The sequence below is a fragment of the Equus quagga genome, chromosome 7 (genome assembly GCF_021613505.1).
Source record: "Equus quagga isolate Etosha38 chromosome 7, UCLA_HA_Equagga_1.0, whole genome shotgun sequence".
Lineage (NCBI taxonomy): Eukaryota > Metazoa > Chordata > Mammalia > Perissodactyla > Equidae > Equus > Equus quagga.
In genome coordinates, this window is record NC_060273.1 from 33,365,423 (window position 1) to 33,380,895 (window position 15,473).

General features: G+C 58.2%; 1 protein-coding gene across 1 annotated transcript in view; it reads right to left on the reverse strand.

Annotated features, from left to right (window-relative positions):
- FBXL18 (F-box and leucine rich repeat protein 18) overlaps nt 1-15,473 on the reverse strand; it is a 39,956-nt gene that overhangs the window by 19,587 nt on the left and 4,896 nt on the right. The window contains exons 2-3 of the mRNA XM_046667495.1: nt 15,111-15,326; nt 8,784-10,327 (exon numbers count right to left, since the gene is read on the reverse strand). Coding sequence (XP_046523451.1) covers nt 8,784-10,327; nt 15,111-15,326 — 1,760 coding nt within the window. The remainder of the gene's footprint in view (nt 1-8,783; nt 10,328-15,110; nt 15,327-15,473) is intronic.

Sequence of the window (15,473 nt, forward strand, 5' to 3'; positions counted from 1 at the left end):
CGAGGCACCGATGAAAAGCAACAGGGAAGTTCAGCCGGCAGCTGGGAACACAGATGTGGAACCAGAAGACGCCTGGATTCATGGGGGGCTGCTGGGCTGCAGGCCCTGTCACCCCTCCAGGCTGAGTCAGGGGAGAGCAGAAAGAATGTGGGGTGGGGGGCGAACGGGACTCAGGGGCTGAGGGAGCACCCAAGAATGGAGGGGGGCTGAGAGCCTGGAGAATGGGGAGGGGAGCAGGTGGGAGCCGAACCGTGTCCCCAAAAGACATGTGGCAGTCCTGACCCCACCCCTGCGACATGCCCTTATTTGGAAGCTGGGTCTATCATGCTGGATCAGGATGGGCTCCAACCCAGTAACCGGTTCCTCACCAGAAGGCCACGTGAAGGCATGGCACGGCAGGGACATGCAGGGAGATCGCCATGTGACAACGGAGGCAGAGACCAGAGTGACACATCCACAAGCCAAGGAATGCCCAGCACTGTGAGCAGCCCCAGAAGCTAGGAGACGGGCCTGCAAGAGGCTCTCCCTCAGAGCCTCCAGGAGGACCCAACCCTGCCGACACCTGACCTCGGACTTCTGGCCTCCTAACCACGAGATGACGAATTTCTGGCGTTCTCAGTCACCTGGTTTGCGGTCATTTGTCAGGGCAGCCCCAGAATACTAACCCGGGAACCAAGGAGAGGGCACCGAAGGCGCTGACAGAGCACAGAGACCTCTCAGGTAAGGTCCACAGAGACCGAGACGGCCTCAAGCAGAGAGATTAACGTGTAGCTTGTCTGTGCAAAACCCTCCCAGAAGAAAACCTGTTAGCAACAATCAGCGCTGGAGAGCAGAAGCGGGCTCCGGGAACCATCTTTATTTCACAGCCTTCGGCACGTCGGTCCCTCTCAGACATGCACGGCTCAGTGCTTTTAGAAAACCTGTTCTGACTGCGGTGGGGAGTCACTGGTCACCTGGCCCGAGCAGCTTCGAGGCTCGTGGCATAAGCAGGACAGCCGGGCAGAAGGCGGCACAGGGGCCATGGCGGGTGGGGACAGGCCTTCCATGGATGATGGAGATCTGGGCACGTCGGTAGAAGTCGCAGCTCAGGGGGAGCGGCTGACAGAGGCGGGGGCCTCAGCCGCCCCTATGGGCTGAGCCCCGAAGCACAGCCGACCCAAGCCCACTGCCTCTGAAAGCCGGGAGGGAAGGAAACATGAGGCAGAGGACGAAATCCATGAGGAAGGTACTTGCCCTTCGCTAATGGGCTTCCTGCATCTTTGGGTCTCCTATGTCTGAACTCAGTGACTGAGAACGAGGATGCTGTAAAACGGCGGCCACTGGGACGAGCCGCCGAGGCCACTGACTGCTCTCATGTGGATCACGGTGGGGACCCGGCCCTCGCCAGCAAGCAACCAGGCCCTGGAGACTAGGCACAGGGCGGCGCTCGGCCACGCTGCCACCCCCATCCTGGAGACACTGCCACACGCCAGGGTGACGCTATTCTTGTCCCTCGACATTCTGAGTCTCCCCCGAGTCCAGCCAAGCAAATCCATCTAGCCACCCCCAAGGGCCAGGCCCTGAGCATATCACTCCTGCAGAAACACAGCATCGGCCCGGGACCATGGGCTCTCTGAGCCTCAGCCCTGCCCACTGGGCAGACACAGACCCCTGGGTGGACCAGGACAGCCGGCAAGACCCTCTCTACGTGCGAGGCCAGGTTGGTGACTTCCTGGGACACCTGAGAAGGCGGGCTGCAGCTGGGGGCTCTCATCATAAAAGGAGAGACACTTCCAGGTGAGCAAGACATGCCCACGCCCACCCCCAAAAGGCAGCAGCCTGCGCTGGGGACAGAGGGTGTCCCCATCCCAGCCCCCAAGACCCCAGGTGGAGGGAGAGCCCACATGCTCTGAAACAGCCACACCATGAGAAAGGTGACGACCAGGATGCGGGCAAGGGGCCGTCCATGGGCTCCCCATCCTCAACCCAAACACGACCCGCAGAGAGCTCACACTCCAGTCTCCACTGCCCTGAGGCCCAGGGCACCGATAAGTCACAGGACGAGAGAAGGGGTTCTAAAATCTGGTCTGTGAGAACGAGCCATATTCTGGCATCGTCCTGGCATCTGGAGCAAAGGCGGCACAGGAGCTCCTGCCACGCTGGAACGTACTCCCAGCTGCCCGAGGGGGGCCACCAGGCACCGGGACATGGCAAGGAGGCTGGCTGTTAATTCTAATTAAATGTAAGCAGAAATTCTAGGAAGCTCCTGACACTAAGATTGTGGGGGGAAATGCGCGTCCTTCTGGGGCACGATTTCAAAAAGCCCCATATTCACTCTCGTGCAGGGGGCGCGGCAGGCAGGCAGGCAGCGCCATTCTGGGCACAGACACCAGAAGAGCTTCCCAGGGCCACAGCGTGAGATGCGAGTGGTGGCCCCGGAGAGACGTGGAGCACGAGCCTCACCCCCCACCTCCACTGACGACTCCACCCTTGAAGCAGTGGGGGCGAACCCAGGGCGCGGGCTTCCGGTCCACCCCAACCGAGGACAAGGGAACGACCGAAGGCACGCAGAGCCCGTACAGTAGGCAAATGTCGGCCCAACTAGAGGCGTGAGTTTCTTGAGAAGCTGGTTTTTCTAGAGAAAATGTTTGAACGCAGTATTTGTTTCTATTTTTTAAAAACAATTTTTTTTTAAATCCTAAAGTAAGCAGCCCTTGGCAGACCCGAAAGTGGGAAAACGAGTGGGGCAAAAGTCCAGAACCAGCACCGCTGAGCCGCAGTTGCCGCTGGCTTGTCCCTGGAGCAGGGGAAGCCGCGATGGAGCAGGCAGGAAAGCGGGTGGCCACAGGCCAGCGGGGAGGACAGCCCTGTGGCTCCTCGGGCACTAGGTGGCGATGCAGGGCTGTGTACCCGCTGAAGATCTCGTTCCAGCCTCCTGGGTCACAAACCAAGAAGGCAGAGAGAGTGTGTGTGCGTGCGTGTGTGCATGTGTGTGTGTGTACACACACACTCAAACATTTTTTCAACTAGCTAGCCACTTCCAGATTCTCCCACCCTGCAGGAAGCCACCTGCCACAGGTGGCCCGGTCGCACAGGCCTGGTAGGAGTGTCTGTCCACTCCCCCGTTGTCTCTCCCTCTGCACGGTGGGCTGGCAGAACTGACCTCTCGCGGGTGGCCGCCGGTGGCAGCATCTGCGACTAGAGCAGGGATGAGGAGGAGGTAGCCACCGTGGTCGGCTTCGCCTTGAGGGGGGCCTGGCCCTTCTCCCTCCCAGCCAGCCCTCGACCTTTGGGTCTATAAGGCTCTGGCCCCCAAAGCCCGGCCCGGAGAGGCGGTTGGGTCTCCACAGGCTCTGCGGGCTCAGGCAGGTGCGTGGGCGGCCCCATCTCACCTGCTGGCCACTGCCCAGGCCCCGAGCAGCGCCCAGGCCTCCAGGGCAGTCTCGGGACAGCCTCCAGGGCCTGGCTCCGAAACAGCCCTCTCGCTTCCGCCCAGACGCTGCCCCGGTTCCGAGGTCACCAGCAGGCTAGGGTGACTCAGGGTAACGCCCTCCCTCCCTGCTCCACAAGGCAGGGCCGAATCAGTCCTGGGAAAGACAGTGCCCTGCTCGGCCCAACTTGCAATCCTCTTTCTGCGCCGCCGAGCTGCACCATGAATCCGGACCCAGGAGGCTCCAGCAGGACGACACGCTCCCATACCGCCTCCCCGCAGGAGCAGCCCTGGCTGCTCGGAGGCAGCTCCAAGCCAGGAGCCCCGGTTGTCACCAGGCACAGATTCACAGGCCTCGCTGGTGGGGACAGCAGTGGCGGCAGCTGGCCAGCCTGGGATCCCGAGGGGGCCATCTCAGCAACGTCCCACAGGGAAGCGCAGCAGTGGCCCGGGGAGGTGGCCCCAGGAGCAGCACGCCAGCCTCTCCCAAGCTGGCACACCACTTCCTCTCTGCAGCTCCTGCCCGCGGCGGGCAGCGGGCACCACCTGCTCCTTTCACTCCGGCCTCCCTAGGCGTGGCTGCTGCAGAGGGCAGGAATCCAGGGGAACGGGGCCATCTGGCCGTGACTTAGAGCCTGGTGTTTGTTCTGAACAGGCAGTCCCCGCTCCAATCAGAGCAGTTCTCAGCCGCCGGTGTGCAGAGAGAGGCCATTAGGAGCGGTGGTCGGGTTCTCAGGCTGACCCAAAAAATCCATTTATCCTGAGTCCTGCAGGCCTCCCCGGCCACAAAACTCACATCACAAGCACGGCCGTGCTCCTGGAGAAGACGCTCAGCCACAAGGATCATGTCCCAGGCCCCGGAGGTGACCTAGGTAACCAGTGAACGCTGCTGTGCCCCCCTGCTCAACACCCAACGGCCCTTGAGCAGGAAGCACTCCCAGCTGCACCACCTGGACACGTTCAGTGCCCTCTGCGCCTCATCTCCTCAGCTGCAAAATGGAGCGATAACAGCTACACCCTCGGGCTGCTGAAACGTCCAAGGGGTCAACAGCTGCAGGCACGGGAGAAGCCCCCGGCAGCCGGCACGAGCATGCCAATACAACCCAGCAGCAGCCGCCACTCCAGCGCTCCCTCCAGCTCCCGGACACCGGCCCTCCCCGCCTGCGTCAGGCTCCTGCTCCTGAGCAACTCTCGTTGAGAGTCCCCAGGCCCAATCTTGACATCTCCCAGCTCCACGCGCTGGCTCCTCCGCGGGGTCCACAGCGTCTTGAACTCAGCCCTGCACATGTGCAGCCGCTCCACACAGCCTTTCTCCTCCCGGCCGATGGCAGCCGCATCGGTGCCACCGCTCGGCCAGGAGCCTCAGCACCATCTGGACCCACCTTGACGCCCCCCACCCACAGCATGCCTCGGGTCAGTCAGCAAATCCTCTGTAAAGTCAGAATCTGGCCATTTTGGCCCCCCCCGACCCTGCTCTGGCCTCGTCCCTCACTGAAGGCCTGACACAGGCTCCTGTCCTGGCGCCCTGTCTGCGGCAGCACAGCCGCGCACCCTGCCCTCTTCTCCCCTCGAGAGCGTCCTTCCAGTGACCCGGCCGCTGGCCGCTCCTGAAAGAGTCCACACACCCCGCCTCAGGGTGCGGGCGCTAACTCAGCTCTGCCCAACAGAACCTCTGTGCAGACGGGAACATCCCACGTGTGCCCCGGCCAGTACAGCAGCCACAGGCACAGGCGGCTTCCGGGCACCCGAAACAGGCCTAATGCAGCTGAGGAACCGACCGCTGATGTTATTTCACGTGAATCCATTTCAATTTAAGTTGCCCCGTGGCTCGTGCACACTGTGCTGGCTAATGCGGCTCCACCTGCCTGGCCCAGAACATTCTTCCCCCAGGTTCTGCTTTGCCAACTCGACTCCCTGCATTCCTCGCTCAACTCTCCCCGCTTCATGAAACCTACCCTGTCCCCCACACTCAGGCACCCCGGCCCTGCGTGGCCTCCCTGCATCTGTACCCTCCAGCCCCACACGGACCCTCCCTCTCACCTTCAGGCTGGGCTCTCTTCCCCCGAATGTGGGCTCCCCGAGGACAAGCCCTGCTGTTTGTTCAGGGTCCCAGGTGCCCAGCACAGCCCCTGGCATGACAGGCGCTCCAGCACTTGCTGGAGATAAGGATTCACAAGTGTGCCATGGCCGCCGAGTCCCGTCCTAAACGCCTCATGAGGATAAGTCCTTTCATCTGAACAGCCCCACTTTACAGATGAAGGGCCTGGGCACATGCAGCCCGAGGTGCACTCAGGCTGTGTGACTCCAAGGTCCCTGCATGGGTCCCTTCCCTGGGGCCTCCCTCCACTGGACGCAGGGGTGCAGGGCCAGGGCCCATCTCTTGGAGGAGGGGGGCGCGGGGACAGGGGACCAGCTCGGATGCCAGGCCCACTCCCCTCTCCACAGGCAGCGCAGCTCTGAAGTGGCCCGGCGAGCACCGGCCTGGGGTGATGGGCCCAGCAGCCTGTGAGAGCTGGGAGCCCTGTGTCTCCAGGTGGCTCTGCAGGCAGCAGACACTTAACAAATGCTCTGGACGCGGGGCGGGCGGTGGCAGAGAGTCACTGGTTTCCATTATCTTCCTTTGAGTACTCTGACTACGTGAGCAAGTTACTTTATTTTACTTTCGTTGATTTCTGTTGCTTTTTTTTTTTTGAGGAAGATTAGCCCTGAGCTAACATCTGCCACCAATCTTCCTCTTTCTGCTGAGGAAGACTGGGCCTGAGCTAACATCCGTGCCCATCTTCCTCTACTTTATATGTGGGACGCCTACCACAGCATGGCTTGCCAAGCCGTGCCACGTCCACACCCGGGATCCGAACTGGTGACCCTGGGGCCATGGAGAAGCGGAATGTGTGCACTTAACCACTGTGCCAACGGGCCAACCCCATGATTTCTGTTTCTACCCAACACTCCCCAAAGATGACCAAACAGCCTGACCCCATGGTTGGAAGAGGCGTGAGATTTAATGGGCTGGCAAGAAAGCAAAAAAACTGATGGCAAAAACGACACGTCCAGGAGTACCTTGGCTCCGGGTTTAGTTAAATTAGAACTCAGACACTCGAGTGCCTCAGGCTCCCTGAACCAAGGCCTATTCCATCCTCAATCACGAAATTCCGACAAGGTCACAGGACAGCAGACCTGGGGAGTTTTCCATTTGTTAAATGCGTTTCATGATCCACCTGCAGCTTCAAGTTACACATGGCCCACTGACCATGCACTTGTCACCACGCCTTCCAGAAAGGCTGGTGATGGGACAGTGAAGGCACAGGAGGAGAGGAGGTGGGAGGAGGCACTGGAAAGAGATGAACCAATGAAACGAGAGGGGCTGTCTCCTGATGTCTGCAGACAGGGATGCGGGCGGGAAGGCAGCCAGCAAGGCTCTGAATCGGGGGGCCAGGCCCATCCTTCAAAGAAGGGGACGCACCCCCAACCAGGCAGGAGAGGAACCCAAGCCAGAGAAACTAACACAGAAGATGCGACTTGGCCACGAGGGAGAGGTGTGCGGGGGGAGGACAGTGGGTGGAACTGGGCAGTGAAGAGCGAGCCTGTGGTGCTCACCCCAAGGGACCCAGGGTGGCCCCCCTGGGCACCCCTGCACCTGCAGGAGGACGGAGGGCCCCAGAGGGCCCTGGAATGGAAACGGCAACTCTGCCCACCGCACGTGCTTAACCGCCTCATGACGTCTTATATCACCCCCTAGCAAGCTCCGTAAGCGGCTGGGAAGCTGCGTGCAGAGCCCAGCCTGCGCGCGCGCGCGCACACACACACACACACACACACACACACACACACACGCGGCTACCAAGCTCAAACTCTAAACCGGGGGTTCTGAACACTCAGCACTGCGTACTCAGCACAAGTGTAACTGGGACGCCCAGGACACAGCCTCAGCTGCCTCTCCACGAAGGCTCCAGGGTGCGGGAGGGAAGCCCTCTGTGCTCGGGCTCCAACCTGGTTCATTTCCTGTCGCACGGCGCCTTCTGAGGGGGGGAGGGGAGGTGTGCAAAGGACACAGCTGTCTCCACTGCGCGTCGCTGAGGGCCAAGGCCAAGCTCAGAGTTCGACTGACCAGGGTGACTCTCAGCTCAGCCCTCAAGCCTCCACGGCCCGTCTGTGAAATGGGACCAGAGAGGCCCGCCTCACAGCTGCTGCGGGGACGAAATCAGATGGTGCTGAGAGCCCTCGGCTCGGCACCTGGCCCTCGGTGAAGGCACAAAGGGAGCACTAACCGTCGTGGGGACAATGACACACGTGTCCCAGTGCCCCTGATGTCACCCCCGAACACCCCAGCAGCTTCAGCGTCACACTCGTTACTACATTTTGGGTAGTTTCTGGGAAACAATGCAATTTTTCAAGATCAGATCTGTCAAGATTTTCAAATATGACTCAAGAAGGCTCACCCTTTAAAGGCAGGTGCCTTGGGAGAACACCCTTCACTCCATGGCGTCATTCGGTGGGAATACATTTCACGTCTGGGCTCTGGAAATTGCCAGTGTGCCCATGACGATGGCGTGGGGTGGAGCTCTCCAAGGCCGTGGGTCCTGCCTCCTCTCGCTGTCTCCAGCCAGCCCTGCCATCCTGCTCCAGGCCACCGTCACCCCTCAGTAGTGTGCGGCCCTCCCTTCTGAGCCCCTCTCTCTGTCTCCTCCAGCCTGGCCCCTCCCGTCTACGTGGAAATGGGACCCCTCCCTCTGCTGGCCACATTCCTTCAGCACCTTCACCTGCTGCCCCCCATACCCTCCCCCGGTGCCCGGCCACTCGGAACTGTTTAGCTTTGGAGCACACGGCATGTTTATAAACCTCTGGGGGTCTGCACACACCACCAACATTTCCACAAAGTCTTGGCCCCACATCTCCTGGCTAACTCCTACACACCCTTCAGAACCACCAAGCTGGGCAGAAAGCCCGGAGTTCGAATCCTGCCTCCCCCATGTGCAGGCTCAGCTGTATGGGAACGATGCTGCTCACCTCGTGGTGTGATATTAAACAAGATCACGTACACAGTAGCCCCGCATGGCGCCAGCACTCAAACCGCCACAGTAAGGAGGACAATGCGGGAGCTCAGGCCCCAGCACCCCCTGCATGCCCTCCCTGGGCTCCACCCACTACTGCTCCCCAAGCCCCCGGCACCTTCCTGAGTCCCAGCGTCGCACACAGTGCCTGCTCAGCCGCCCACCCGCAGGACTCAGCTCCTGGAAAACAGGCCTGCACCTTGCTCGTCTCGGCAGGTGCACAGCAGGGACGCAAACACTCGCCAAACCAAAAGTCACGCCGCTCGCTTCCCCCCGCCTCCTCCAAGGCAGCAGAGGCCACGGAGGAGCCGCCCAGCCCTCACCTGAGGTCCTTCAGCTGCTTGCAGTGCTTCAGCATGTCCGAGAGGGCGGACATGTATACCACCTTCCCCATCATGCCCAGGTTGGCCAGCGAGAGGGACTGGAGCTGCTGGCACTGCAGGCCGATGCTCACCAGCCCGGAGCCCGTCAGAATGCTGGGCAGCTGGGCCAGCGTCAGGTGTCTCAGGAAGGCCAGCTGGCCAATGGCGGCCACCTCCGAGTCCCCGACGTTCTGCGCCCGGCTGCAGGGCGGGAGGGAGTTGCGGATGGCGGGCTCGTTGCGCGGCATGGCGGAGGAGAAGTTGGAGCCGATCAGCTCGAGGCGTTCCAGGAAGGGCACGTTCTTCAGCAGAGACCAGAACACGGAGGACGGCTGAGGGACCGCCTGGCTGGAGAAGGGGCTGGGACAGGACTGCACGCCGATGCGGACCTTCTTGCCAAAGCCACGGGGCACGGCATGCATGGCGGGCTGGGCGGGGGCGCGGTCGGCCCGCGGCGCCGAGTCGGCCACGGAGCAGACGGGCAGGGACAGGGAGCGCAGGTGGCGCAGCCGGGCCAGCAGCTGGCACAGGTGCCTGCCGGGGCCCTCAGAGCTGTGGTGGTGGGCGGCCGAGAGGTTGAGGTGGCGCAGGTTGCAGCAGGCCGCCACCAGCGTCTCCAGGATGCCACTGTCGATATCGTCCTCCGCCTTGCGGAGCAGGGAGTCCGGCGACAGGCAGTGCACGCAGCCACTGAGGTTCAGGCTGGCCAGGCTGCGCAGGTCCTTCCCGCCATTGACGACCCGCTGGATCAGATGGCCGCCGGACAGCGTGCAGCGGCTGAAGCTGAAGTAGAAGGGGTTGTTGAACCTCATGTGCTGGAGGAGGGACGAGCCGTTGAGCCAGGACTTGGGCAGCTGCAGGGCGTCCAGCACGACGTTGCGGGCCATGGAGTCCAGCAGGTTCTTGGTGGCCCCGCTCTCAGCGAAGCTGCCAGGCACGGAGATGAGGAAGGCGTGGAGGTTCTCGGGCGTGCGGTCGCTGAGCACGGCCAGGTACAGCCGCACCACCTCCTGGTTGATGTAGCCGGGGGCCAGCCGTGCGTAGAAGACCCGCAGGTTCTGGTAGTGGGGCACGTTGCTCTGGCCCACCATGAGCTGGCCCGAGAGGATGGCGCCCTCGCGTGTGCGGTCGAGGATCTCGAAGTAGAGCAGCAGCTTCTCGAGGCTGGTGCAGCAGGGCACGACGCCGTAGGACGGCGTGTAGAGCGTCTGCTTGAGCTCCCGCACGCGGCTCAGCGTGGCCTTGCACTCGCCGCTCAGCTGGCTGGCGTCGAAGCCGGGGCTCACGTCGATGGCCAGGGAGCGCAGGTGCTGCAGGACTGACAGCATCTTGGAGAGGCGCAGCGACGTGAGGCGGCAGCCCGACAGGTTCACCTTCACCAGGCCGCGGCAGCGGGCCACGTGCTCGATGGTGGAGCCGGACAGCCAGTAGCAGCCGGCCATGTTGAGCTGCTGGATCTCGCGGCCGATCTCCCTCACCAGCTGCTTCACCTTGTCCTCGCTCGCCTGCAGGACACGACGGGCGGGGAGAGGAAGGACAGGGGCTGAAGGCGCCAGGCGGCTCCTTCCCCTGCACCCCTCAGGCTGCGCCCTCCCCCACGACAGTCGGGGAGCCTCGAGGGGCCCCGTGCAGGCTCCGCGCCAGCTGGGAGGGACCTTGAGGGAGAGCCAGTACCTCCTGTCCCTCCCCACACAATTACCTGAGGCCAACGGTCAGGAGGCCCCCGCTGGGAGGGAAGGGAAAATGGTGCAGCCGCTGAGGAAAAGCTTGGTACTTCCTCAGAAAGCTAAACAGAGTTACTACAGGACCCAGCAATTCCACTGCCAGGTATACATCCAGGGACCTGAAACAGGGACTCAAACAGACACTTGCACACCCACGTTCACAGCAGCACTGTGGACAACAACCCAATGGCAGACACCACCCAAGGGTCCAAGGACGGGTGAGTGGGGAAACAAACAGGGGTCTGTCCACACAATGGAAAAGGATCAGCCACAGAAAGGAGTGGAGTCCTGGCTCCTGCTCCGACACAGATGAGGTGGGAGGACACGATGCTCAGTGAGATCCGCCAGTCATGAGCGATCACACATTGTCTGACTCCACTTTTGAGAAATACCCAGGAGAGGCAACTCACAGACGGAACGCAGGACAGAGGTCAGCAGGGCTGGGAAAGGGCATGGCAGTTACTGCTCAATGGCTCCAGAGTTCTGTTCAGGGTGCTGAAAGGTTTGGAAATAGCGATAATGGTTGCACGACACTGTGAATGTACTTAATGCTACAGAACTGGACACCCAAAAATGGTGAAGACGGTGAATGTTATAGTATGCAGGAGTTTTTAATCACAAGATGGAACTGGCCCTGGAAGCTTGCTTTGGCTGTGCTCTCCTTCACATCATATGCACTTACAACATACGAATTAAATATTCCTCAAAAACGCGGCCGGGACTGCTCAGGTGAGCCACGACATGTCCACTCGGGGCCCAGTGGCCAGGCGCCGACAGCTGGACGTCAGGGCTGTTGCAGTGAGGGCTTCAGACAACACTGCACCGAGCCTCCGCATATGCGATGCTCGTGCGTCTGAGCACCTCCCTCAGGTCAATGTCCGCACACAGAACTGTGCAGGCGAAGGACACGCACATGGTAAACGCTCCAGACACACGGTGCTGCGGCGCTGTGCGTGGGGCATTTGCCCCTTCCCACACAGCAAGAAGCCTTGTGTGCAGGAAGCCCACCCTCAGTGCAGGAGCACAGCATGCACTCACTCTTGCTCTCACAGAGGAGCCAGCGCTCTGGAGGGGCCTCACTCTGGGTTTCAAAGGCATCGCTTCACAACTGCTAATAAGAGTCAGGAGGCCCTTCCACAGATTCAAGTTAAGGTCTAGGCCTCTGGTTATTTTTATCTTTAAGATACATCATTGATCGATTGTAGACAAAGGTTGCAAGGCAATTCAAGCAGGATAGGATAATCTTTTCAATGAGAGCGGCTGGAACAACCAAATAGCCAGATGCAAAAAAGTGAGCCTGAACCCCTACCTCACACCACATAGAAAGGTGAACGCAGAGTGGATCACAGACTCAACCGTAAGAGCTAAACCTATAAAACTTGTACAAGACAACAGATGAGAGTTTGGGGAAACTGGGCACTATCTTACACCGTACACAAAAACGGACTCTAAATGGATGAAAGACTTGAATGGAAGACCTGAAATGATAAAACTCCTAGAAGAAAACGTAGGTGGTAAGCTCCGTGACATTGGTCTGGGCGATGATTTTTTTTAATCTGACAACAAAAGCAACAAAAGCAAAAATAAACAAGTGGGACCACATCCAAGTAAAAAGCTTCTGCACAGCGAAGGAAACCACCAAAAAAGGAAAAAACAACCTACCAAATGGGAGAAACTATTTGTAAATCATATATCTGATAAGAGGCTCATACCCAAAACACATAAGGAACTCATACAACTCAATAGCAAAAACACCAAAAAACTCTGATTAAAAAATGGGCAGAGGATCTGAATAGACATTTTTCCAAAGAAGACATTCAGGTGGCCAAGGGGCATATGAAAAGGTGCTCAACATCACTAATCATAGGGAAATGCAAGTCAAAACCACAGTGAGATATTGCCCCACACCTGTTAGAATGGCTATTATCAGAAAGACAAGAGACAACAAGTGTCAGGGAGGACATGGAGAAAAGGAAATCCTTGCGCCCTGTTGGTGGTAATGGAAACTGATGCAGTCACAATGGAAAACAGTATGGAGGTTCCTCAAAAAATTAGAAACAGAGGGGCTGGCCCCAGGGCCGAGTGGTTGAGTTCGCGCGCTCTGCTGCAGGCGGCCAAGTGTTTCGTTGGTTCGAATTCTGGGCGCGGACATGGCACTGCTCATCAAACCACGCTGAGGCGGCGTCCCACATGCCACAACTAGAAGGACCCACAACAAAGAATATACAATTATGTACCAGGGGGCTTTGGGGAGAAAAAGGAAAAAAAAATAAAATCTTTAAAAAAAAAAATTAGAAACAGAACTACAATATGGTCCAGCAATTTCCCTTCTGGGTATTTAGCCAAAGAAAATGAAAACACTAACTCGAAAAGAAACCTGCACCCCCACGTTCACTGCAGCACTATTCACAATAGCCAGGACATGGAAACAACTCAAGTTCCCAGCCATCGATGGGTCAATGGACAAAGAAAATGTGTAATATAGACAGAGAATGGAATATTATTCAGCCATAAAAAAAAAAATGAAATCTTGCCATTTGCAACAACATGGATGGACCACGAGGGCATTATGCTTAACTGAAATAAGTCAGAGAAAGACAAACACCATACAATCTCACTTATATGCGGAATCTAAAAAAAGAACAAAGAAAACCAAGGCCATAGATATAGACAACAGATTGGTGGTTGCCAGAGGCGGGGGCAGGGGGTGGGAAAAATGAGTGAAGGTAGTCAAAAGACACAAACTTTGGGGCTACCCCGGTGGCATAGTGGTTAAGTTCACCCGCTCTGTGTCGGCGGCCCGGGGTTCACCAGTTCGGATCCTGGGCGCAAACCTAGACACCGCTCATCAAGCCACGCTGTGGTGGCATCCCACAAAAGAGAGGAGGATTGGCACAGATGTCAGCTCAGGGCCAATCTTCCCAACCCAAAAAAAAAAAAAAAACAGACACAAACTTCCAGTCATAAGATAAATGAGTCCTGGGGATGTAATGTATGGCACAGTGATTGGGGTTAACAGTATTGTATCGTATATCTGAAAGTTGCTGAGAGAGTAGGTCTTCAAAGTTCTCATCACAAGAGAAAAATCTTTATGTAACTATGTAAGGTGATGGACATTGACTAGGCTTACGGTGGGATCACTTCACAACATACACAAATATGGAACCACAATGTTGTACACCCGAAACTAACATAATGTTACATATTAAAAAAAAGACAACATAGGAGAAAATCTTCATGACCTCAGATTTCACAAAGATTTCTTCAACAGAATATAGAAAGCACGAACTCAAAAATTCAATAAGTTGGGGGCTGGCCCTGTGGCCGAGTGGTTAAGTTCGCGCGCTCTGCTCCGGTGACCCAGGGTTTCACGGGTTCGGATCCCGGGCGAGGACATGGCACGGTTCATCAGGCCATGCTGAGGCGGCGTCCCACATGCCACAACTACAAGGACCCACAACTAAAAATACACAACTATGTACCGGAGGGCTCTAGGAGAAAAAGGAAAGATAAAATCTTTAAAAAAAAAAATTCAGGGGCCGGCCCCGTGGCCGAGTGGTTAAGTTCGCACGCTCCGCTGCAGGCGGCCCAGTGTTTCGTTGGTTCGAATCCTGGGCGCGGACATGGCACTGCTCATCAAACCACGCTGAGGCAGCGTCCCACATGCCACAACTAGAAGGACCCACAACGAAGAATATACAACTACGTTCCCAGGGGGCTTTGGGGAGAAAAAGGAAAAAATAAATAAAATCTTAAAAAAAAAAAAATCCAATAAGTTGGACTTCACCAATGTTTATGCTCTTCAAAAGACACTGTTAAGAAAATGAAACAGCAAGCCACAGACAATGAGCGAAAATACTCCTAATACGTGTATCTGACAAAGGCCTTGTATCCAGAACATATAGAGAACAACTCTAACTCACTAAGAGAAAGGCAGACGATAATAAATGGGCAAAAGCCTTGCACAGTCACCTCTGAAGGGAGGATCTACGAACGGCCCAGGCACCTGACGAAAGACAATCGACAGCAGCTTTCATCGGGGAAAGGGAAGTGAGAACCACAAGACACCACGTCCATCCATTCATTAGAAAGGCGAAAACATAAAAGACCGACCACATGGTGTGTTGACAGGGATGCGGGGTAAATGGAACTCTTGTAGCTGCTGGGGATGTCAGACGGTGCCTCCCTCGAGCCACTGGAGAGCCACACAATAACTTCACAGGGAAGTCCCAACACCTGCCGTGGGAGCCGGCAATTCCACTCTTGGGTACCTACCGGAATGTAAGGCTCCTGCCTCGCCCTGTGCCGAGGCCCGAAGCCCTCCCAGGCCCATGTCCACTGTCCCTGCGCCCTCCTCCACGGTGGGACGCCACCCGCCCTTTCGGCCCCCAGCTCTGTCACGCAGCGTATCTGGGAGGCTGTCCCAGTCAGGACACCGAGCGCCCGCCTCCTTACATCAGCTGCGGGCCCCGCTGCCAGGCTGCGCCAGTCCTCAGGTGGGCGTTCCGGTCGCCCCCTTTCCTGCCCCACACGCGAGTGCCAGCCCAGGGCCACGCCGCCTCACCTCATAGTCCTTCTGCAGCAGCACCGTGTGGATGAGGCTCTTGTCCAGGCACAGCACTGCGAGCTTCCGGCAGGTGCGCCGGACGTTGAGAACCAAGTCTGTGCTGGGGATGTGGCTCAGGATGTGCAGGAGGATCTCGTCGGAGAAGCCCAGCAGGTGGGCGCCATCCGCCATCGAGGCCGCTGCAGGGGGCGCGTCACCATCGTTGGACGTGTCCTGAAAACAAGGGGAAACGAATTCCCACGACATCCCCAAGGGGGCCCGCAGCCCAGCCTCTGCAGCCAGGGAGACAAGCCAAGAGAAGCCCTCACCACGGCCCATGGAAGAGAAGGTGCTTTTACCAAAAATCTGAACAGCGGCGCA